The following is a 26,230-nucleotide window of genomic DNA, read 5'->3' as shown; positions in this document are numbered from 1 at the left end:
TCCTGTCGTTTTAATCTGGTATTCTCCATTAAGACGAAAGTGTGATTTGAGAGCCAATAGAAAATATGACAGGCTCAGACAAGTCCAGACAGGGCTCTCAAGTTTCAGCAAATTTATTTAAAGACACTACTCAAACAACCTTTTGTTTTGTTTATTTTTTTAAATTCATCTTTACTGATCTTATTTATGCTGTAAATTTGAGATTAAAATATGTAAAAATACTATAGAAATCATGTATTTGCTAATGTAATGAGACAGGGATCTAGATTGTTGATACTGTTGTCTTTGGCTTATTATTATTGCACTTCCTTAACAAAGTTAAGGGTGCTCTATGGAACTGCAACTTGTCTCTATTAAAATGGCATTGCTTAACCTTAAATGTTCCACAATCTGGCATTAATCTCATAACTTTTGCCATTTTTAGTTGTCAAAACATACCTTGAAAAACATCTACTCATACTGTAGGTGGGATCTTCTCTTTCTTGATTTGATATGATTTGGTTTGCTGCTAGTCTCCAAATTTAAAGCACCCATATTATGATATTTTGTAATGTTATAATGTTGTTTCTTCATCACAAACTACTAGTTGTGTTTTGTTTCATTCACACAAACCTGCATATTTAAGATGAGTTCTCTCAAACGGAAAACATTGTGTTGCACCTTGTGATGTCATGTGGTAAATCAGGAAGTGCCCCACTATATTTTTAAACTCTGCAGATTCTAGTTTATGTTTGAGAGAGAGCTCAGCCTAAATATTCAGTATCTGTGTATTAAAAATGTGTGAATGAAATAACACGAAACTCCAGGTGTGTTTGTGATGAGAAAACATAACATGGAACAGAATAGAGTGTAATACAAGCCCTTTAATAATATTGTAGATTTAGAATAGTTTTTGTGGCTTAAATCTGCTTTTGGGTTATTATTATTATTTTTCATTATCATATTTACCTTAGTAATATATATAGAACTTCAAATTTTGTTATCATGACAGGCCTACATACTTACTTATATATCTATAGTAATACACGTACACAGGCAAAAGTGACAGAATCTTGGGCATGTTAAAGTGATAATATTAATGCCATTTGTGTGTATTGTGTCTCTTGGTTACCTCCACATCACCTAGGGGTTTAATTACTGTTTGACGAAGTGTGGACATGTCTCGAGGGGTGACAAGAGGCAAGGGAAATCAGGTGAAGTCAAAAACAAGATGATACACCAATTCAGTAAAGACAGCACCCGGGCCTCATTCGTACCATGAAGGATCAATAGAAAGCACCAGCGTTGGAGACTGGGTGATTGAAGTGGACACCATTGGGCAAGTGAATCTTCTTTATGTTCATTGACTGTATAAAGAAGTGGATTAAGGGAGTGTGATGTCATCCATAGCATTTTGCGCCAGTCAAATTAACCTCACAAGACTAGCAGTTACAGCAACAAATTTGGAGCCAGTTCCAGATTAGGAATAGGAATTATTGATTATTAACAGACAAAATAGCAAAGTAAGAACAGTAGAAAGGTGCATTGTGTAATGTTTTTGGTGGAGAGTCCATCAAATGCTTTTCATACAGTCATCATAAAGACCAAACCACATCAAGTTACTGATTTGTGTCAGAATACGTGTTTTTAAGTATTTTTGAACCATAAAACCACCCGTAATTGATTAAATGTAAAGCAGAGCTGTTTAATGTCATACTGTGGAACACTTCTCTGTAGAAACAAGCAGGTAGCGGACCTAAAAACATTTTAAGACTAAAATGATGGGGCTCACTGCAGCAGTCACAGAAAGAAGGGTGATAATTTTCAATGTAAAGTTAATCAGCGCCAGACTCGATGGAGCCGGAAGCGCGCAGATACTCACTTCCTAGATAGAACATGGGTTAGCTATGTCCATTTATATATACAGTCTGTGGTTATGTTGGAGAGAGGCCAGCTCCCTCTCTCTCTGCAGTCTCACTCAGCTGCTGGCCTACATGGATACAACTAGGCTATTTTTATTAAAGCATAACTCGGGTGTACATTTCCGGCAGTGCAAATCAACAGCTTCTTGGTTTAATTCATGAATTGTTGAGTTTGCACAATAATATGGGTCAGTGTGTCAACAATGGAGAACTTTTTCTATGTACAGTGCGCCAATGTGGGAAACAAGACTGCTTTCTTAAAATGTTCACATTACAATCTGTATCATTTCTTGTCTGACATTTTTTAAATTACTTGGTATATTTAGTAGTTGAAAATCAAAAAGACCTATTCATAATAAACATTGTGAACAGGGTAATGCAAGGAAAGCAATCCGGTGTTTGATTGTAGCGTGATAAAAGTACACCCGGTTTAGTAGTCTTGGAGTTTTAGTAGTAATTTCAGTAGCAGTATTTGATATTAATACTTTGCAGCTCATGTCCTCAACATTCCCTGGGGGTGTGACGCTCACTGTAGGCGCTGCTCTGTCTGAGACTTTGTTAGACTTCAATCTGAGCTCAACACAATTTGACCAGAAAGAACTGACTTAGGTGGAACTACAACAGATAAGATGATTTGTGATGTGAAACAAGTAACTCTCAAATAACATTAATCACAAGCCAGCATAAGCAAACAGTTTTTCAGTTAGTCACTCTCGTCAAGGACCACAAAAGCTCCTGAAAATATATTGTTTAAATCCATTTTGTATTTTGTCTTGAGTTTTCAGACAATCTTAAAACTTTTTGGCAGTGCTTGCTAATGCGTGCATTGTGTCACCATAGTAAGTGATAAACATTCTGCCATACACATCCCTGGCATATCACTGCAAAGTATCAATTTTTATGTTGTTTTTTTTTCCCAGTAAATTCTTTCCAGTCTGAAATCCCACACTTCCACACAGATATATAGAGTATCTTAATGCCTGTTACTTATTGCTTTTATTTACAGCTTTACTGCCTCATTACGTTGCTGCTTCCTGCTCAGCGTGTACCATGGGTCAGAGCGCACCAGGCAGACACAGACCTGGGGGGTGAGACTGTAGATGTCTGTGTGCAAATGCTATGACTCGTGTGCTGTGGAATTTGTTCATAAAACTAAGAAAACACAACACAGCATCCCTCTGGTTAAGACCTAATCTTTGTGTTTACCAAAAGCCCATGTGACCTTTAAGAGTTCTCACAGCTTTTAAACTATAAAAAAGATGCCCAGATATTAATCACTACGACAACTAATGGATGATAATGTTAAGAAACTACTGTTATTTTGCTTTGAAAATCTGGTCAATGGTCACTTTTTTATATAGCGTTTTTCCTCCTTCAAGGGATTCATAGCTGTTAACATCAAGGAAACACTAACACATTCACACACATTGAGACTCTAGGGGTTAAGAGTCAAGAGCAAGAGCATTCATCTGTGGAATCGCACCACCAAACTGTGATGTTCTTTACCAATGATGTCTATGCCAAGAGCGGGATTCAAACTGCCAACCTCAGTGAACAAACACTTTACTCTGTTTACTGTTACTGTCACTCTTAAAGAATACTTTATATATTTGGGAAAAGAAAAGAAAGTGTCATTGTGTATCAAAATTGGTATTCTCAATATTAAAATAGAGTTTGAAATTTTTGTATTGTAACATTTAGTCAAATTTTTTTCTTGTTCCAGATTGACAAAAAAAAAAACCATCATGGCACCTTCTATGCTAACAGCAAAAGTGGGCGTTGCTCCTCACCCAGGGGACCCTGCTCCCCCTTCATCAACAGAGCATTCGGATGTGGAGTGCCCCATCTGTTACCACGAGTACAACCCGTACCACAAGTGCCCCCGCATGTTGGAGTGTTTGCACGTCTTTTGCACTGAGTGTCTACACAGAATCCAGCTGTGCCCACTTGCTCCCGGGGACCCCCACAGCCCACCCGCCATCCCCTGCCCGCTCTGTCGCCACCTCACCCCCCTCGAGAGCGGAGATGCCCACTCTCTCCCCTGTAACTCCCTCATACTCGCCCGTCTGGCCCCAGTGCCCTTCAGACTGCCTGCCACCATGGCCACACCTTTAGCCACAGTGACCCAGAGAGTGGTGTTGTCTCTGGAAGGAGAGAACCGTGATGCCCGCTACATCATCCTGCCCACGGTGAGCCTCAGGGTGCAGCAGATGCACCCGGCCAGACCATACGGGACTGCCCCTGGTCTGATGGGTGAGGAGGAGGCTATACAGCAGAGCTCGAGGACTCTGCGCAGGGTGCAGGTGCTGGCTGTGCTCTTTTGGGTCGTGTTTGTGATCATCTGTGTGATTGGAGTGGTGTTTGGGCCACATTTCTTCAACAGAAAATTATAGGTTTGTCACAGCTGGCGACTTGTAAAGGTCCATGATTGGCAGTTATAAAAAGAGGCAGCAGCTCCCTCTAGCGGATACATTTGTAATAAAGATTTTTCTCACTAAGCCAATTTTCTCATTTCATTTGCTAGACACACAAACACAACAATTACATCATTTAGAGATTTAATCATGTATTGCTAAATGTGCAGTAATATTACTAATAAAAAATAACTAAGGCTACTGCAAATACCAGAATGGCTCAAGAGTATGGATTATATTGTAAATCCAGCCGTTTAGGCCAGCTATTGAAGGATACAAAAGTAAACTGAGAAACATATATCGACCAAACGCATGACACAGTTTCATTCAAGTAACACCACTGTAAAATCACAGGAACTAATTACAGAGTAAAACAGCTAATTAGTGCAGTGAGGGGCTACGTAAGGAGGGGGATTACGTCTGACGTCACACGCCGCGTTGGCTCGCAAAAAGTGGTGAAAAGTTTTCAGACCCCCTCCTCTATGTTTTTGTTGGGGGAAAAGTTGTCGGTAGTTAGATCGTGTGAATGTAGCGTGTCCGTCGGTTTTCGCCCCTCGGTAAGGGGTCTACGCGATTTTTGTAATTTGTGAAGCCGGTTCGCGAGTTTTAACGGGGTTTTCTTTACGCTTTTACGTGCGCTGGCTCGGACCGAAAATCTCAGTGGCCATCATCGTTTCACCTCTGCCGTCTCGTTAGCCACCTAGCCGCTAGCACATCCAACAAAGTTAACGCTACCTCGCTACTTACGTTTGTTTCTCGTGGTTACTGGTTAAAAAGCATCCGTGGAAATGGCCGAAACCAAAATAATTTATCATATCGACGAAGAGGAAACGCCGTACTTGGTGAAGATTCCCATTGCTGCCGAAAACATCACTTTGCTGGATTTTAAACAAGTGTTGAACAAGCCAAACTACAAATTCTTTTTCAAGTCTATGGACCAAGACTTTGGGTAAGCCGGAATGACTTTTGTTTTGCAGGAAAATATTGAATGACTGCTTTCCATAAACATATCGCGCTAAAAGAAAATTACCTTTTCACATTTCGAAGCCCCGTGACATTTGCACGTGTGAAACAATAGTTTAACATGGGAAAACAGCTCTGCACCTAATGGGGACTGTTTGTTCGGGTCAGCCCGGCTCAGTAAGTCCCCTCTGAAAATGCACGCTAAGTACTAAACACACGGTTAAATGAATGCATGCCTGTTGTCATGCAAGCCAGTCTTGTGACCGACCTGTGCACATTTTGACCCATAGAAAGGGACTTATGAGAGTAGAACATGGAAAAACAAGGTTGAGCTGCAGCAGGCAGGCCCATCCCTATTCTGCACATTATCTGGACTAGTGATGAGTAATAACCAGATGTTTCTATTAATATTGAGGTACGCTTCCTGAGACATTTCTGAGCAGACATCATCATTACAATGAGAGGCATTCCCTGTCCCCGCTGCTTTTCTTTGCCCTAATCCTCACCCTCTCTCCCCCCTCCCCTCCCTTCAGTCCATCATCTTGTGAAATCCAGGCTTTCTTTCTCTTGGGAGTGAAGCCAGGGTTTTGTCTCCACTCTTTAACACTTTGGCCTGGCAGCCATCCTTTCAGTCCCCACGTCCTCTCCCCCTTTTCCCAGCTCACTCCTCCAGAAAGAGCCCTCTCCTCTTCTCCATCTGAAGTCTCCAGAGCAGGAAGCAACATGTCTGTGGTCTGTTCACCCGGTGAGATCCACGGGCCTTCTGCTAAAACCATTGTAAACTGGATACGTGTTTAACCTGATGATTTGGCCATTTGGATTACACTGTCGGAAACTATATAAACTCCCCACACTGCTACAAAACTCTTCATTTTACATTGTATGTACTTAATTAAACGGTTCATTGTCTAATTTTTCTGGTGGAGGGTCCCTCAAATGCTTTTCTCTATGTTGTTATTACTTTGTCTGGAATGTTTCACAGTATGGCATTAAACCTCTCTATCTTCATAGAGACCAAAGCAGACCAGGTTACAGATTAGATCTGTGGAGAGGCAACCCCGCTCACAGTCAGAATGCCTGTTTTTCTAGGTATTTTTGAGCTGTAAAACTACATCTGATAAAAAAGCGTAAAGTAGAGCCATTTAATGTCATACTATGGAACATTTCAAGCAGAGGAATAACATATCCATAGGAACAAGCAGGTGATGGACTCCCAATGAAAAACATTATGCACCTTTAAGAAAACTGAGTCACATGTTCATCAATAGGTGAAATCACTTATGCTAAACTGATTTACAAGGGGTTGCTACTTTGGCCTAACCATCTACTAGTATAGTGTTTTATTTGACAAAGACCTCCTCAATGACGTGTCTGGTGTGGGGGCTTTTACCAATAAGCAGTAGATAATGTGGTTGTGTCTGCAGAGGCCTTTGTTTACCTGAATGACTCCCATTTACATGAGTGGAACTCTGCAGGGCATTAGGCACCTGGGGTTTGTCTGAGGGACCTGAGCACTTAACACTGCAACACCAGTTTGATTAATCACTTGAAATGCCTCACTTAAAGGACCTATATTAAGCAAAAGTGACTGTTGTGAGCTTTAAGTTATGTTATCATGTCGTTTCCTCATAAACATAGCTGGAGTTGTGTTTTGTTTCATTCACACATGTTTGAGTAAACCTTTATTATTTTCTGTCTGCATCTTCAAAGCTCAAAATGCTATAGTTTTCAAGTTAACAGTGACGTTTTACTGATATGATACAAATGATTCTAGTGAAAGTGTATGGAGTTTAAAACATATTGAAGTGCTTTCTGTATTACAACATGACATCACAAGGTGGAACAGAGTGTTTTCTGTTTTGAGAGAAGAACTCAGCTTAAATATGCAGGATTTGTGTGTTAAACATGTGAATGAAAGAAAACATAACTCCAGGTATGTTTTTGATGAGGAATCATAACATAGATCAGAAAATAACATAATATGGGCTGTTTAAAACTGCTGCCCGTAATTCCCAACAGTCTAATGCTTTTACCACACTACATTTTCAACAGTGAGTTGTTTCCCCAGTGATATTAATTGCTTTATAAGTGGAACCAGCCTAGTAGAGAAGCTAGCATGTGTATATATATTTTTTTTCTTTTCATCATTGGAGTATTAAGTAAAGCTGTTTACTTCTTTGAATTCAAAACATGTATTGCACCAGATTTCCTAACACTACCCTAACTTTCCATTTTCAATTCAAAGAGAACATGACAACTGCCCAAAGCCAGCATCTAAAGGTGGATAGGCGCATCTCTACTAAAAAAAAAAACTAAAACATTTTCACGTAAAATTGCATCTAAGCTATCACTAGAATACATATACTAGTAGTTACAGCCTGGGATCACACTCGCACTCACACTTGAAAACCTCCAACCAAGCTCTGATGAAGAATTTCAAACATAGCTCTGCGTCAGCTGTCCAATCACGCCGAGGGGGAGCGACCCTGGAGAGCGCTGTGTAATAGTGTGTGTTTTCATTTGCCCTGGTACGAGGCCAGCTGTCGGCAGGGCCTGTGTGTGGCAGAGAGAGACGAGGAGAAGAGAGGGGGATGAGAGAGACTGGGGGGAGAGAGAGACTGGGGGGAGAGAGAGACTGGGGGGAGAGAGAGACTGGGGGGAGAGAGAGACTGGGGGGAGAGAGACCAAGAGACAGAGACTGAGACCCAGAGACCCAAACCCACTCCACACGGTTCCAGGCCCATTTGCTGTTGTCTGCGAAAGAGGAAGTGGAGTCTTGAGGCACAGTTCGGGTTAAGCCCATCATTATAATTACTATATTGATTTATTGTTCAATATATGAAGGTTGGGACATTATTTTTTGCAGCTTAATATTTATATTTTATGGTTAAGTTTCTTTTGCAATGGTGGGGAGTTTTTTGTTGTTTCTGTTGTAATATGATACTGTAGATGGTTGAATAACTCACTCTTATAGCTAATTATGGACTCTTGTGAGCTTTAAGCCATGTTAGAATACCTCATCAAAAACATACCTGGAGTTGTTTTGTTTCATTCACACATGCTTGAGTAATCCTTTATTATTAGTCTGTCTACATCTCAAAAGCTCAAAATGCTCTGTTCGACCTTGTGATGTCATGAAGCAGTAGTGTTCAAGTTAACTGCTACCTTTACATTTTCTTCAGTAGAGACTGGCAATTCCAGGGTTGAAATTCTCCAAATGATTCTAGTGGAAGAGTATGGAGTTTAAAAACACAATGAAGCACATGACATCAGAGTGTTTTCAGTTTGAGAGAAGAACTCGGCCTAAATATGCAGGGTTTGGGTGTTAAATATTTGTGAATGAAACATGTTTGTGAGCCCTTGATACTATCTATTAAAAATGGTTTCCTGGGGTGGTTTTGCTTTTTTTAATTGTCAGTGGTTTGAGTTATATCGTTTATCTCAGTATCACAGAAGGCGTTTGTTGTCGTACTCTTAAAACAAGTTACTACATTCGACCAAGTGTTTTTGGTAACAGTAGCTTTAATAAGCCCCAACCACAACACTCCAGCCATATGTAAAAACAGGCCACAAAACAGCTGCTTTGGAGGAGCACAGAGGAACCAAGGCCCTACACAGGAAAACAAGAGGAGAGAGGGAGGTGGGAGAGGGAGATGAGGAGAAGGGGAGAGGTACAAAGGGTGAGGAAGAGAGAGGGAAAGGAGAGAAGGGGGGAGGAAGAGAGGAGATGGGCAGAAAGAGAGTATGAAGAGGGGAGAGGAAGGGGGAGAGAGAGAGAGCGGAGGAGATGATCGAAGGAGGAGGAGGAGGTAATATGTCAGAAGAGGAAGAACCAAGTGTTTTTGAAGTGTCCTCTCTGCTGCACTTGAGCTGTGGTCTGTCCAAGTAAAGGATTGAATAAGTGAAAAACTGATGTAGGACAGATGCTTAAAGTCATGGCTGCCACAAAAGGCAAAAGTATCAAAAATCAGATACTAATCAATACTAAAACTAATATCGAAACTAGATATTCATTTGAGCAAGTACCAATATTTTAGACTGATACCTGCTTAGTTATATTCACAGGATAAAATTTGGGCTTTCTTGAACAATGTAAATTAGAGCTTCGTCAGAACTAGTTTAAAATCTCATGGCATCATAAAGAAAGAACTATTATTATCTCCATTTTCTTGCATTGGAAATTGAAATAAAAATGCATAAAAGGCATTTTTAGCACAGGGAAGCACAGCACTGACTGCTTTGAATTCACTGACGTCAAATTAAGTCAGGGCTGCATGTTTAGTACAATAGTTTGTTTTTTCCTGTTCATAAAACATTTAATTTCGTGACCAATGGGTTTTAACTCTTGATCATTTTCTGTAGTTTGTAGACACATTGTAAACATTTTTAGTGAATTTTTTCACCCAGCCCTTGGTACTTGTTTAAGATTTTCAATACTTTTGACAACTCTATTCCAGAAGGTGCTTATTTTATAGTTTGTTGTAACACGAAGAAAGTACTGTAGTTTTGTATATGAAGTTACAGCATTACATTCTACTACTAAAAATTTGCATGTTTTTTCTTCAGTGTGGTATTTTAATGGCTGTTGAGTATTGAGTCCATTCCTTAGTATCAAAATCTAGTTTGAAATTTTTGTAATGTGACATCACTACTCTTGCCTTTTGTGGAGTTTGAATGTTCTCCCAGTGTTGTTGTTTCCCCTCCATTAACACAAAATATGTACACTACTTTAATCCTGCCCATGAGACTCTGAGTCTGAGCACAGCACTGTTGAGGAGTCTGGACAAATGACAATAAAGTAAAAACAATACAAAACATATACTGTAACAGTTTAAAATGTTAGCCCCCTTCTATATTCATCTACTTTTGATGGCACGTGTTTATGCTTCAGCCAAGTATGGGTTGAGACAGCTCTATTAGCAAGTTCAACAGCTAGGCAGTCCTAGTACCTAGTACCTCCTCAAAAACATACCTGGAGTTGTGTTTTGTTTCATCACATGTTTGAGTAATTGTTATTAGTCTGTCTACATCTCCAAAACTCAAAATGCTCTTGTGATTTCATGTAGTGATAGTTTTCAACATAACAACTACCTTTTTAGCCTATCTTCAGTAAATATGAAATTCCAGTTCTGTATTATTTTAGTGAAGTAATATAGGGTTTAAAAACACAGTGGGGGATTTTCTGTATTGCCATGTGACATCACAAGATCGAAGAGAGTGTTTTCTGTCTGAAAGAAGAACTGAGCCTAAATATGCAGGGTTTATGTGTTAAACATGTGTGAATGAAACAAAACACAACGCCAGGTTTGTTTGTGATGAGAAAACAACATTATGACATAGATCAGGAAATGGCTTAATCAAAAATATGGACCCTTTAAGCAATGAAAAAAATGGAAAGACACTATCTGCCCAATAGACAGAAGTCAGAATCACAGTTTATCCAGAAAAGGTTCATGTAAAATTAGTCCCTTTGGCATTGAACCGTCACCGTCTTAACCCCCAACATGTAACAGCTCTGACTCTAATGATCAAACCAGTGAACACACAACCGCTGAATCCATGTGAACAATGCTTTACGTTTGATGCTGTGTTTTCATAAAGATCTTCCATATTTCAAGCCATGTGAGCATAATGTAAGCCTCTTAGCTCCAGTTTTGGCTGTTTTGGGCTTTGAGCTGGCCCCACATACAGTCACAGAGCTCTAATGTTTAGGGATGTAGAGATTTCCAAATTTCTCTTAATGTAGACAAACTCTGGACACAGTAGCTCACATATCACAATATAAAATATAAATGCTATTAATAAATGTAGGCATAATTATAATTTTAATTATCAAATCATAAGGCTTAATTATATAAATGTCTATGTAAAAGTAAAAAAAATATATACAAAATAAGTAATAAAAAAAATATATCTGCTAAATATATCCGCTATATACAAGAGGTCGTAAGCCATTGTCAGAATATATATTCTGATGGCCCACCATATTATTGAGAGATTTGACGATACATTGTCACGATATTTCAGTTGTTAGATTCATGGTTATGTGCCTCCTGTATCTCACGCTCTCTATGCTGTCTTTGCTTTTGTGTTTCAGAGTGGTCAAAGAAGAAATCTCAGACGACGCTGCCAAGTTGCCCTGTTTCAATGGGAGAGTGGTGTCATGGGTGAGTATTCAAAAAAGATGGAGAAAAAATATTAAGAAGTTTGTTTTTAATCAACTTCTTTACAAAGAAAGTGTAGCTGAATATTGGTGAAGGAATACAACACTAATAAACATGGCCATTATTCTACATAAAGCACTGATGCCAAATTTTGTCCTATATTAAACAAAATTAACTCTTGTGAGCTTTAAACCATGTTAGAATGCTGTAATCAAAAACATACCTGGAGTTGTGTTTTGATTCATTCACAAATGGTAGAGTAATCCTGCATTACTAGTCTGTCTACATCTCCAAAACTCAAAATGCTCTGTTCCACCATAGGTGTTTTCAGACTGACAGAGAACCGTGTCGCTGCTGGTTCCCGCACCTAATCTTGAACCGACTCACGTTTTCACTCTGCAAGTCAGAGCATTTGGGAACCAAAAAGTTGGTTCCCAACCAAGTAAAATTTGTTTTTTTTAAGTGAACCATGACAACACAGAAGACGTCATCCGGTCACACACGGTAAAATTATTCAAACAAAGAGTAATTGAAACTATCACGTATGAAATTAAAATTGTTAAGGCTATAGAAAGCATGTGTCCGTGTTCAATCTTTGTATTGGGCGTTGCTGCCGCCTTCTCCACAGCAGATCGATGTTGTAGCAGAGCTTGGCGCACATAAATAATGACTTGTATAAGTACAAATGCTCGCTGGTGTCGATGATGCGATCCATGATTATTTTCCTCTCTGTGACATCCGTTCTCGTATGGCCTTGTTTTTATTTGGTGGTAATCCACACCCTCTGTTGTGTCATGGGTTCATGTAAATGGTATGAACGCAGGTCGTTCGCCAGTGAGTACTTTGATTCTGAAAACAGCTCTTGTGATGTTAACAGCTACATTTTTACTTTTTGTTCAATACAAATACTCAATTCCTGAACTGAAATTATCCAGATGATTTTTAAAATAAATACATCCTATATTACCACATGACATCACAAGGTTGAACAGAGTGTTTTCAGTTTGAGAGAAGAACTCTGATTTAATCTGCAGGATTTGTGTGTTAAACTTGTGCAATGAAACAACGCAACTTCAGGTATGTTTCTGATGAGGAAACAATGTTATAATATAGATCAGAATATTTTTATTTATTTATTTATTCGGACAGTAATACATAGAACATAAATTTAAAAAATAAGTAAATAATAATAAACAAAAACGTAAATACATAGATATAACACAAAAAGTAACTATTTCTATTCTATAATAACAGGCAAAATAAATGTTACGCAGAATTTTCCTTGTGTCCGAAAAAGGAGTGGGAGGAAGTAAATACTTATTTAACCCCACCCCTTTTTTCTACAGTCCCAAATTAACGAAGAACAAATACAGACTTCTCATTTCCTATACATTACAAGCAATAATTGCACAGTACCTCCATTGCATTACAATCCAACAAACAACAACAAATATATGTATATTATGTGCACAGATATAGTACACATCATATACACAGATATAATATATACATACCTACATACACATATACTGAAGTATACATACACACACACACACATACACATATATACATGCACACATATACACTAAGCACTCATTTCTTCCACACAGTATTTTGAAGTAATTAATTTTTTAATTGCCCTTTTGAATACATGTATATTTGAAGAAAGTTTTAATTCTGTTTTCAAGTTGTTCCATAATTTCACACCACAAACAGAGACACAGAAACTTTTTCTTGTTGTTCGAGCACGAGGCAATTTAAAATTCAAAACGCCTCTTAAGTTAGTTTGCTTCCCTTTCACAAAAAAGTAGTTGAAGATTTTTTGGTAAGTGCTTATTTTTAGCTTTATACATGACTTGTGCAGTTTGGTACAGAATCAAATCATTCAGTTTGAGTAATTTGGCATGAATAAACAGTGGATTAGTGTGGTCATGAAATTTGACATAAATAATTCTTATTGCTTTTTTTTTTTTAAGTTTTATAAATGGTTCTATTGCAGTTTTATAGTTATTGCCCCAAATATCTGCACAGTATGTTAAATATGGTAAAACCAGTGAACAATAAAGTGTGTGTAGTGCTCTGTGATCTAAGACATACTTTGCTTTGTTTAATACTGCAGTACTTTTTGATATTTTATTATGTATATATTGGATGTGGGCTTTCCAGTTAATCTTCTCATCAATTATGACCCCTAAAAATTTATTCTCCTTGACCTGCTCTATTCTTACACCTTGTATCTGTAACTGTATTTTTTCTTCCTTATAATTCCCAAATAGCATTATTTTGGTTTTATTCAAATTTAGAGAGAATATTGCGTAAAATGGGCCATTTAAATCATGATTACAATGTTATCATAACTTTATCTTATTATTCATTCACACTTAATGTTTTGGTTAGATTTTGTCATTACATTTAGGGGTTTACTGTCAGTTATCCATATCATAAGAGCAACAGATGGGCACAAGAAAGACCTGAGACTACAACTGTTTAATTAATTCATTACCAATGTATTGTTAACCTAGCCTAAGTAAACAAAAAATAGCATTTAAAAGGCTAGTAGCAACAAAAAATCTGGTTAGCTCTTTTAAATGCTGTTGATGAGTGTGCTTATCTCAGAATCCAAAGTTTTCAAGGACCACATGAATACAGCATTAATCCTTACTTAAATTTCTTAAATACTTGAAGTTGTTCTCGATGTTTGGACCTGGTTGGTTACATCACCATGTATATCATTGCACTGTAGTAATCAGGAGGCGGAGTTTTGGTACTAAATGGTCTTGCCAAACAAAAGCTGAGCAGTTTCTCACTGTAGATAGGGTTCCACTGTGTTAATGGATACTCCAGCTGTAAACCACACAGCCTCCACAGTTACAGTAGGCTTCAAGGTAGAGTTCACCTACTTCTAGTCTCTCCCAAAGGCACCCGCGTACACCAGCCCCACCCCACACCCCGAAGGCCTAATCTGAATAGGCACAAAAACTACCCGACTTGGCCCAGATCGGCAGGTTAGAGGCAGAGAGCATCTGTTAAGTGCATAAGACGAAGAGACGGTATTTTAAAAAAGCAGTTGGAACAAAGCGGGTGCACCGGGGGGACTGCTATGTGATCCTTGAGCCAAAGCCGGTCCCAGAAGATGGAGTTTGGACCTCGCTCGCCCATTAGAGGAGACGAGGAGAGGGAGAGGACCTCTGTGGAGAGAATGACTTCAGTCTGTGATGAATGTGGCCAATGCTGCAGATTTGTCGTCCGATAGAATCACGTGTGAACTACATTTTGGCTCAATAATAAAGAGAAAAGCAGTGATCAGTCTCTCCCTCCCTCTCTCTCCATCTCAGTCCCTCTCTCCCTCTCTATGTGTCCCTTATGTTTGGAGTAACTTTATCCTGAATAGTTTTGAGTTTAATTGTCTCTGTGTGCTATTGTGTGCAGTTATTGTGCAGTTGTGTTTGCTGGTACTTTTGTCACGTAATGAGCAGAGACAGGTTAAGTGTGGGATAGCATTTCAGTTTGCCCGTGAGACGTGCCTCTGAAAAGACCAGTGCTTTGAGTGTTACGGTAACAGACATCTTAACTGTATTCTTGCCTCTAACTTCCCTAACCTCCCCCCTGTTTCTTCAATTGCCCCAAAACTAACCTGACTCACTCCAGACTGACGTGTGTAGAGTTCTACACATTTATCAGTCTGGAAAAGCTCCTGCTTAAAAACGATTGGAAAAATGCAGTTATTTGAATCTATTAGCATCCCAACAGCAGAACAAATCAAAAAATCTAACTTTTGTTAAGTCCAGTTTTGAGAAAACCCAGACATCTTCCCTCTCTACAGATGCACAAAGTGCTTCCCTCTGCACATTTTCACAAACTAAATAGTCTGTATTGATGCTAAAATAGGCTGAAGTAGATCTGTTGGTGTTCCCATGTTTGTTTGGAGTCATATTGCCTCTCTATACCTCCCACCACTGTGTGGCGCTAATTGGTAAATGGTCACAGTTTTCTATAGCGCTTTTCCACCTTCAAGGCACTCAAAGCGCTTTACAACAAGGAACCACTCACCCAATCACACACACATTCACACACCAGTGTACGCAGACACTGTGGGCAAGGTGGGTTAAGTGTCTTGCCCAAGGACACAAAGGCAGCATTCATCTGTGGGAGCTGGAATCACACCAGCCAACCTGTGGGTCAGTGGATCTGACCGCTCAACCTGTGATGTTTATGTTGAGAGCTGGATTCAAACAGCCAACCTTCAGATCAGTGGGCAAATGCTCTACCAACTGAGCTACTGCCGCCCACTAATTGTAATTTATTATGTAATTGACACTCCTATAAAAAGGGGAGGAATTAAAGCACTCCGGTGTTTGCAGTGTGGGGGTAAACGGTCTTTTGATCGTGGTGTATGGATGGCTGTAAAGTATGCCACTAAACATTAAGGAACACAGTATTTTTGGACACTTTTATGGAAGACACGTTTCCAAAATGCCACACGCTGTAGCCATGCGGACCTTGCACAGGGCAAGTTTTGGTCAGTACATTGCCTTTGGCACAAACCTCGTGCTGCTCTGAGTTTGTTCTGGCCTCACAATTAACCGTACAGTGGGTGCATGCCAAGATGGATTCTCATGGGTATCTGAAGCCACAAATATTGCGAGAATCCATCTTACTGTGCAAGGTTACACTAAAACAGCATTTTAATTGGCTTATAGTACTGGGTGTGCTTCTGAACATAGTTTCTTGTTTTGTTTGTTGTAGCTGGTATCGTCGGATGGCCCCGGTGGAGATGCCCCTGTCCCAGTGGTCCCTCCTGTGGAAACGCCCCCACAGCCCTCTCCCCCGCCCCCTCCACTGCCCCCGCCCCCCGTCGAAAGGACCGGGGGCATCGGAGACTCCAGACCCCCCTCCTTCCAGTAAGAAAACCACCTATTCACGCTTACATTTGTTTTATACCATATTTCTTATTCACATTAAAATTACAGTGAAATATCAAGCAAAAGAGAATGCTGTCTCATTAACACTCACCAACGCTGCCCTTGTTATTATCTGCCTCCACAAATAAGTGAAGCATTTTCAGTGTAATCTAAATTATGGTCTAAGCCCTCTGACCCTCTGACACTCGGCCTGCTTATTTAGTCAGTCTTATTGCTTCAACAAAGGAATCAAGGGGCACAGAGGAAGGTAAAGGAACAGTCAGAGAATAATTATATAAGAGCCAGCCCTACATATGGTGTTCAAGTAGATTTGGCTGTAAACTTGACAGATAAATGCATGTTTTCAGGGGTGTAACAATATTTAAATCTCATGGTACGATAATTATTGCAATATTTTGGACACACTAATAAAATTGTACATGGGATACATTTAAAAAAAACCTTGACAAAACTTTGGTGCAAATCATTACTGTCATAATACCAAGAATTAAGTAAAAAACATGTCTTTATATTGAAATGCATCATTGTATGTGTAGTTCCCCACGTCTATTAGCTGTTACTTCTAGAGATGTAAAAATAACCGAAATATTGTGAGATTGTATCGTCAAAGTTCTTACAATAATATCATGGACCATCACAATACATCGAATTAACAAGAATTTTTTGCTTAAATGAATAGTTATGGTGCAGCAGTAGCAAAAAACAGAGGGAACTACATATAACATGACCCGTTGCTCCATTTTAGCGCAGACTTCATGAAGACATGACAGCTCTAAGTACTTAAAAGAGGAAAAAGTAGCGGCTTCAGTTTTGTTAGCCTCCACAAAATATTGCAATAAATACTGTACTGTGAAATGCATATTGTGAAAATATCGTTCTGAGAGATTTGGATATTGTTACATCCCTAGTTGCTACTAAAACAGTGTATTTAAGCAAAGGAACTTATAATTTGATATATTGACAATAAAATATCACTTTCCAAGCTAGAATCTGTGTTGTCTTTAAAAAGTATCTTTAAGTAAGATTTTAATTGACTGTGCTTTGTCGGTCTGCCCCAGTTTCACTTCGCCATCTGAAAAAGCTGTTGTAATGCGTGCGAAATTTAAGCTTCTGAATATTAACCTGGTGCCAAAGGCTTTGTGAGAGCTAGGAATTAGGTAGATGGATTTAAATGCCTATTTACTCCTTTTGCAGCTTGAAAATCAGGTACTTCAGTTTTTAAATCTTGTAATTTAAGCCTTTGGCAAACTAGAATGAATCATTTTAAAACAGGGCCATTATGCAAACTCTACCTTTTAGAACTTTTAACCATTTTATAGTTGTTTCCCCTCACCTGAAGTTGCATTTGGAGTGATTTGTGCATGCTTGAGGAATCTTTAATCACTTATTTTCAAGACACCATATTTCCGATTTATCCCCATTTTCACTACCACCATCACACGCCCATTGCGCTGTACTTATTTCATTCTCCAATTTTATTTTCTTAATCTGTGCTGTAGTGTGTAGGATTCGGCAGTTTAGTAATTATTGGGTACATCTATCTATCGGAGGTGCTGACTCTTTGTTGTGATGACATGAACGGCGACGTCTGCTCCCATTGGGCATTATAGTTTTCAAATGTAGAAATCTGCAGCCTTGTTTCTTTTGTTAAGTCGTTTTTAGATGAATTTTGCGATTAAAACTTGACAGTTGTTATAACATGGATGATCCAGAGGTGTCATAGATTATAACTATAAAGCAGAGGCAAGCACAAAACGTCTTATAATTTGAGCCTTAGGCAAACTAGAATTTATCATTTCAAGTCCCTAAAGAAATATGCCGTCTGGAGTTCGGATAAAGAGTCAGACTGGAGTTCACACACACTGTTTGAACTTCAGAAGCGCATTCTAATCATTTTTACATTTTGCACAATTAGCCTTGATCCCTCTAAACCAACTCAAATATGTGGTGTGTGGTCACAGCAAGTTATTTTCCATGCAGCAGTTGTAAATGAGACACTGACCCCATTTCTCTCATTAAATCACATTTCTTAGTCTCAAAAGGAAATTCCATGATTCATATGAGCAACTGGGGATGTAGCGATATCCAAATCTCTTGGTACGATATTTTCACGATATGCATCTGACGGTATGATGTTTATTGTGATATTTTGTGGAGGATAACAAAACTGTGAATTTGCTATTTTTTCCTTTTTAAAATTCATCAACAAGACTTAACCTAAAGAACTAAGATTTAAAAGTGCTTAGAACAGTTATTTTTTCACATAGTCTGCACTGAAACGGAGCAAAGGATTATGGTCTATGTAGTTCCCTATGTTTTTTTAGCTGTTGCTGCACCATAACTATTCATTTAAGTGAAGAGACCTGTAATTCGATATATTGTGATGGTCCTTGATATTATTGTGAGACCTTTGACAATACGATATCATGATATTTTGGTTATTGTTACATCCCTACAAGCAACTATGGATTTGTATGATAATGCCTGAAAAAGAAGATGTATAATGAACATATATTTTTATTTTTTAGCCCAAATGCAACTGGAAGTGTAGAGACTTTGGACGACCAGACTGAAACAGAGTCTGTAGTTTCGTTTAGAAGAGAGAGGCCAAGACACAGAGAAAGCATGGATCCTCACGGTCAGTACAAAACTCAAAGCTGCTAAAACACCTCTACATGATTTGACTTGTTTCCAGCTTCTAAACATTGCACAGATCTCAATTTTTGGAAAAGAAAATAACTCAAGGAATATTTGTGATCTAGAAGAATGTAAACACTGACATGAACAAACACGTGAGCAGTTTTTTTTTTCTTTGTTGGTTTCACAGGGCCCAGAATGAATGGGCAAAGTCGAATGGAGCGCCACCTAGCGGGGTATGAGAGCTCGAGCACAATGATGAGCAGTGAGCTGGAAACGACAAGCTTCTGTGACTCCGATGACGATGATACCATGAGCAGGTAAGGCCAACTGTAGGGTCAGAATAAAACTGCAAAATCTGACCCTGTAGTCTCTTTCTGTCTGTCTCTCTGTCTATATCTATATCTATCCATCCATCTAACTTGTCATCTTTCTTTAGGTTTAGCAGTGCAACAGAGCAGAGCACCGCCTCACGGCTTCTCAAGCGCCACCGCCGACGTAGGAAACAGCGCCCCCCGCGTTTAGAACGAGTTAGTACACAATATATTTTCCTGCTTGTTTTAAATTTATTATAAAACATGATTATTTTTTTTTAATGATCCATTTGTTTTTTCCAGGCCTCTTCCTTCAGTAGTGTGACAGACTCGACAATGTCTCTGAACATAATCACTGTAACTCTTAATATGGGTATGTGTACATCTCCAGTGTTTACCAGTATTTCAGTTATACAGTTAATAGGTCTATCACGATAATTACTATATCAACTTGTCGTTCACTGGATGAACTTGGGTACTTTCCTTGCACTAGTGGGAAAACTTTGGTTGTTTTTCTGTACTTCTGTGATTAGATTTGAGCTGTAGAAGATTTCATTATGAACTTCTATGACTCATTATAGACACAAAAGAACTACTTAAAGGTGCACTAGATAACTTTTGGGTGGAGGGTCCGCTACTATGTAGATGTACTTGGTGCTTTGCCTGGAATTTTTCACAGTATGATATTGAATGTATCTATTTCCATGGAGACAAGCACCATGCCAATTTACAGGCCTGATTTGTGGAGAGCTGGGTCCGCTTACAGTACCATGCATATTTTTTCAAAGTATTGTTTTATTGTAAAAGACACCTATATTTAAATAATATTTAATGCTATACTGTGGCACATTTCAAGGAAAGCAATCGTCCTAGTATATCTCCATGGACACAACCAGGTGCTGGACTTGTACCAGAAAAGTTACATAGTGCACCTTTAAGTGTTTATTGCAGCTCATATGTTTTTAAGAGTATTGGACATTTAGAATACTTCTTGAGTTAATTCTACTCTATGGTTAAGTTTCAATATTATAGTTCGTCTTTATTTACTTCAGCAATATATCATAGTTTACAATTTGTTATTGTGGCAGGCCTAGTAGTTAAAGGTGCATTGTGTAACTTTTTTTCTGGGTGCTCCCATCAAATGCTTTTCTTCATGGTGATGTTATTGCTTTGTCTGGAATGTTTCACAGTATGGCATTAAACCTTTCTATCTTCATGGAGACCAAACCAGACCACATTACAGGTCAGATCTGTAGAGAGGTAAAACTGCTCAGTCACAATGCCTGTTTTTCTAGGTATTTTTGAGCTATAAAACCACCTGTAATGAATAAATGTAAGGCAAAGCTGTTTTAATAGTAGTAATAGTCATACTGTGAAAAAATCCAAACAGAACAATGACCTCCAAAGAAGTTGCCCACTGCACCTTTAAAACTACAAATTCAAACTACTTTTACCAAATACAGAAAAGTACAACTTCCTCGGAATCAGCATCGTTGGTCAGAGTAATGAACGGGGAGATGGGGGCATTTACATCGGCTCGATCATGAAGGGAGGGGCTGTGGCTGCAGACGGACGCATTGAGCCTGGAGACATGTTGCTACAAGTATGACCTGATAGTTCTCTTCAGTGTGTACTCAAGATTATCTGTATATCTAAACCACTCCTCTGTGCTCAGGTCAACGATATCAACTTTGAGAATATGAGTAATGATGATGCCGTGCGCGTTCTGAGGGAGATTGTGCACAAACCAGGGTATGTTGAGTTGAATGTCATTTAAAGGGTCTATATTATGCTATTTTCTCATCGCAAACATACCTGAAGTTGTTTTGCTTCCTTCACACGTTTTAACACACAAACCCTGTATATTAAGGAAAACACTCTGTTCCACCTTGTGATCTTATGTGGAAATACAGGAAGTGCTTCACTGTGTTTTTAAACTCCATACATCTTCACTACAATCATTTGGATAATTTCAGCCCTGGAATTTCCAATCTCTACTGAATTAAAGGTAAAGGTAGCTGTTAATTTAAACTGTCTCTACATGACATCACAAGGTGGAACAAAGCATCTTGAGCTTTGACAGACTAATAATAAAGGGTTACTCTAACCTGTGAATGAAGCAAAACACAACTCCAGGTATGTTTCTGAGAATTTAACAGCATTATAACATTGGCTTAAAGCTCACAAGAGTACACTTTCTGTAATATAGGACCTTTTAAGATGCTTGTTCATGATAATTAATTTGTAATAATTTGATTCCCCAGACCCATTATTCTCACAGTGGCCAAGTGCTGGGACCCCTCTCCACAGGGCTACTTTACTTTGCCACGCAGTAAGTACATATGATGTATCTCCTCTTAAACTCTCTGACAGGTTTTGATGATTCTCTAATTTTGACTTAATTTGGTTGGATAACACCAGTTATAAATATAAATTATAAGTTGACACAGATAAAGAAGTTAAAGAAATATTGTTGAAAAATATGTGAAGTAGAGAGTTTTATTTTAGATAGTCCCATATTAATCACACTAGGGAGAATTCTGTCCAAACGTTCGGCACACTTTATACCCAACAAACACATTTTTTCTGATAATTTAAACATTATGTGAATAAAATAAAATTGTTTTCTGATTTTATGTTGTACAATGTCATGATGTACATTAGGGGCCTTTTAGCTGGCCTACCGTACAGCATGGTTGCTAGGTGATCCCTAGTGTGATGTCATAATTTCCAATCGGGAAGTAAAATTTTATTCCCCCCAAAAAGTATGAATTTTTAAGCAAAATCTTAAAGGTGTACTCTGTAATTTTTCTGATAGAGGGTCTACCATCTCCTTGCCACCATGATGAGGTTATTGCTTTGCCTTGCATGATCCACAGTATGGCTTTAAACAAATATATCTTGTATGTATTCAATTACACCACAACTAACTTAACTACCACAAAAACATGCATTATTACTGCGAGCAGGTCCACTTTTTCACAGATCTGGCCTGTAACTTGGCCTGATGATGTGGCCTGCTCGTCTCCATGGAGATAGTTAAATGAAATGCCGTACTGTAAAACATTTCAAGAAAAAAACAACATGGAGTCAGGCAAGAGGTGGACCAGTGCATCTTTACATCTATTGATCTTAACTGTTTTAGTCAAAAGAGAAGTCTAATCTGTCATAGGCCTGTTAAATATACGCCATGCTTTATAACAGTATATTCTCCTCACATGTGCAGATGAGCCAATCCGACCCATAGATCCTGCAGCGTGGGTCAGTCACTCTGTGGCTATGACCGGGGCCTATCCTCCCTATCCAGGCAGCTCCTCCCTCAGCACCATCACCTCCTCCTCCTCCGTCACAGAGACTGAACGTAAGCTTGCGCATTCATTTAAAGGGCACATATTACGCTATTTTCTGATGTGTTTCCTCAGCACAGACATACCTGGAGTTGTTTTGTTTCATTCACACATATTTAAAACACAAAGCCTGCATATGTAGACTGAGTTCTTCTCTCAATCAGAAAACACTCAGTTTCACCTTGCGATGTCATGTGGGAATATAGGATGCGCTCCACTGTGTCCTTAAACTCCATACATCTTCACCAGAATCATTTACATCACTTCAGCTTAGGACTTGACAACCTCTACTGAATTAAAAGTAAAATACAGCTGTTAACTTAAAAACTACAGCTTTATCACAAGATGGAACAGAGCATTTTGAGCTTTGGTTTCATTCACATGTTTAAGTAATTTTTTATTATTAGTCTTCCTACATCTCCAAACATGACTCCAGGTATGTTTTTGAGGAGGTAACAGTATTATAACATGGTTTAAAGCTTACAACAATCAGTTTAAAAAACATTTCTAACAGCTGATTTAAAGTAAAATACCTGGGACGTATGAAAGAATCCACCATGTAAGATTAATTTCAGTTTTGTCTGAATATTAAAACTTTTGTTCTTTTTTAGGTTTTGATGACTTTAACTTGTCATTGCATTCTGATATGGCCTCAGTTGCCAAAGCTATGGCTTCTCCAGAGTCTGGTTTGGAGGTCAGGGATCGCATGTGGCTGAAAATCACTATTCCCAATGCTTTTCTTGGTAAGAAACATGTCAAATCGCGTCAACATTATCCACGTGATCATGTTTGTGGCTCAGTTTTGAAGGGCAGCCATTATGTTGCTTAAATTAAAACCGTGTGACTTGTAGCAGTGAGAAAAAATCTGGTGTTAACAGAAGAGCCTGTTTTGACTGCAAACAACTGTTAAATTGGAGTCACCTGTGTCTGAATCATAAAGAGTAAAAAACTACACATTTTTCGATGTGTCAGTTTTTAATGGGGAGCGTGTATTGTCTTAACAGTGCTTCTGTACTTGGTCTGTAATGTATTTGTCTTTGGCACAGGGTCAGATGTGGTGGAATGGCTTTTCCACCACATTGAAGGATTCACAGATCGTCGTGAAGCCAGGAAATACGCCAGCAACCTCCTGAAGGCAGGCTTTATCCGACACACAGTCAACAAGATCACCTTCTCTGAACAATGTTACTACGTCTTTGGAGACTTGAGTGACTGTGAGAACTGTGAGTATTAACCGCCATTCACTAGTGTTACTAACTGAAACAGATTTGAACTGATTTTTATCTATAGCATACCTACTCTATTTTAAGTGTGTAATGTCTTTTCTTCTGCAGATATGGCAAACCTGTCGCTAAATGACAATGACGGCTCCAGTGGAGCCTCAGATCAGGACACCCTGGCCCCCCTGCCCCTCCCCGGGGCCTCCCCGTGGCCCATGATGCACACATTCCCCTATCAGCCGTACCCAACACACCCCTACTCCAGCCAGCCCCCACCCTACCATGAGCTCACCAGCTACAGCTACGCCCCCGGCAGCACCGGCAGCCAACACAGTGAAGGTAATGAAGACTGTTTCTCAACCTATGCCCTGTCATGTGATATGAAACTGTTTCAGTGTTAACAGTATTTGTAATGGCATGATTAGCCATCAAAACTCATCTCTTTCTCTGCACATACAGGCAGTCGAAGCAGTGGTTCGACTAGAAGTGAGGGAGAGCGACGGCGCAGCAGTAAAGGCCCTGGCAGCACCATCGGTGGAGGGGAGAAGTCGCCCTCTGGTGGCCTCCCTGATGGTTGCGGAGACTCCCGCTCGGGCAGTGGCAGTGAATCTGAATACTCCACACGCAGCAGCATAAGGAGAGGTCATGGGTCAGCTGCTCCCAGTGAACACAGCCACACCTCGCAGCGCTCCTCACACCATCACCGTATCCCCCAGGCACCCCACATGTCCCCATACCCACCAGGCATCTTACCCTACAACCCCATGATGGTGATGATGGTACCCCAGCACCCCCATCCTGCCATGGCAACCGCACACGCTCTTCCGCATGCGCAGCAGATGCCGACAGCCTCCATGCACCCTGCCTTACCCCCACCACCTTCCTCCACCCCAGGCGGACCCCCCGGAGCGCCTCCCACACGTGACCTGGGCTCTGTGCCCCCAGAACTGACCGCTTCTCGCCAGTCCTTCCACTTGGCCATGGGTAACCCCAGCGAGTTCTTTGTGGATGTCATGTAGTGTTTTTGTATTGTGTAAAAAGGCTATTCATGTGAAGTGTACGGCGCCTACATACTTCTGGTTCTAACAAGGGCCTTTAAAATTTAGGGCACTTGTTTAAAAAAGTAATGAATTTGGTAAAAACAGGGTTAAACACGAAAGGTAAAATTGCATTTCATATAGAATGAGTTGGGTATAATTGAAGCAAAATACTAAGTGCTATTCAGACTTTATACCATGTAAACTATGTTTGGTATTTTCAGGCAGAAATTTCAGCGCCTGTTTTTAAGCTGCTCTGCTCAGTTTAAATTTTTATTTCAGCCCCAGAAGCCACTAGTCTCAGAGCTGCCCAAAAGAGCAGTGCACAGTTAAACACTACCAGCCATCAGCACGTACTTGAAAGGATAAAATCCTAAAACACAGCAGCAATCATGTACTTTTGAATCCAGTGCCTTACTTTTACAATTTAGGATTTTTTACACTTTTGGTACATAGACATTATGTTTGATAATGAACATTTATGTATATATCAATTTCTATATAAATAAAGCTCTAATGTGAAAAAAGAAAATAGGTCCAACAGTCAGATAAAGTCTTTAGTAAGACTTGGGCTGGTCAAATAAACTTTGGGGAGAGCATCTCGTCGGTATTGGGCTGTAGTTTAACGGTACATGTAGGCAACACTAAAGAGGTACTTGATACATAGCCTACATGTAGAGTTACTGATCCAAATGACTATGTTACTGACTATTATTCACCAAGTACATTTTGTATGAGTGTGTATAAATAATCTATAATCAAACATTTAAGGTGCTAAATGAAGAGTCATCATTTCAAAAAGAATGACATTGTCTTGTCACTTTGTGTGATTTCATATGGACACCTTTGCTTGTGTAGTTGACAATAAACTGACAATTTGATACAAAACAAGTCCTTATCTTTTATTTATATGATGAGCTAGATCAGGGGTGTCAAAAATACGGCCCAGGGGCCGGATCCGGCCCTCCAAGACCTTCAATCTAGCCCTCGGGTGATTTTCTACTAAAATATGTTAATTATATTTTCTATTAAAATATTGGTAATTTTCTGTGCCGCTTAGCATAGCAGCATCTCCAGCGCCTTTGTGTGTGGGATTTTCCAAGAAAAATTGACTTATTGCTATTTGCATACAAGTTAAAACATTGTTGAAATTGCATTTTTCTTAAAGCTTCAGGTTGTTCATAATAATATAATATTTAGTAAAAGAAAGAGTTCATCAATTTAAAAAAATATTTCTGTAATAGATTTGCGTTTCTCTGCACAAATATTTGAACTTATTGCTATTGGGGTATATATGCCATGAATTTTCTG

At 39.2% G+C, this 26,230-nt stretch overlaps 2 protein-coding genes across 3 annotated transcripts; both read left to right on the top strand.

Annotated features, from left to right (window-relative positions):
* The first annotated feature begins 3,640 nt into the window (after window positions 1-3,640).
* si:ch73-335l21.2 (RING finger domain-containing protein) lies at window positions 3,641-4,390 on the top strand. The gene has a single exon (XM_020922057.2). It carries the CDS (start codon window positions 3,647-3,649, stop codon window positions 4,292-4,294), a length of 648 nt encoding a protein of 215 aa, XP_020777716.2. The 5' UTR covers window positions 3,641-3,646; the 3' UTR covers window positions 4,295-4,390.
* Window positions 4,391-4,758: 368 nt separating this feature from the next.
* Window positions 4,759-25,804, top strand: dvl2 (dishevelled segment polarity protein 2). 2 transcript variants are annotated; one of them, XM_055156630.1, is made up of 15 exons: window positions 4,759-5,264; window positions 11,376-11,445; window positions 16,189-16,343; window positions 18,893-19,002; window positions 19,192-19,321; window positions 19,441-19,531; window positions 19,619-19,688; window positions 20,779-20,918; window positions 20,991-21,067; window positions 21,580-21,647; window positions 22,542-22,676; window positions 23,274-23,405; window positions 23,709-23,885; window positions 23,997-24,221; window positions 24,342-25,804. In XM_055156630.1, exons 1-15 carry the CDS (start codon window positions 5,104-5,106, stop codon window positions 24,899-24,901), a joined length of 2,301 nt encoding a protein of 766 aa, XP_055012605.1. In that variant the 5' UTR covers window positions 4,759-5,103; the 3' UTR covers window positions 24,902-25,804. The 2 variants fall into 2 exon arrangements, with proteins under 2 accessions (XP_055012605.1, XP_055012604.1); XM_055156629.1 differs by having other exon boundaries at window positions 21,580-21,649; window positions 22,538-22,676.
* The last annotated feature ends 426 nt before the right edge of the window (window positions 25,805-26,230 follow it).

This window comes from Boleophthalmus pectinirostris, unplaced genomic scaffold, assembly GCF_026225935.1.
Source record: "Boleophthalmus pectinirostris isolate CB_2022bp ecotype Guang Dong unplaced genomic scaffold, ASM2622593v1 HiC_scaffold_20, whole genome shotgun sequence".
NCBI lineage: Eukaryota > Metazoa > Chordata > Actinopteri > Gobiiformes > Gobiidae > Boleophthalmus > Boleophthalmus pectinirostris.
Note: the sequence above shows the minus strand (reverse complement) of the source record. Positions and strands in the feature narration are given on the sequence as shown.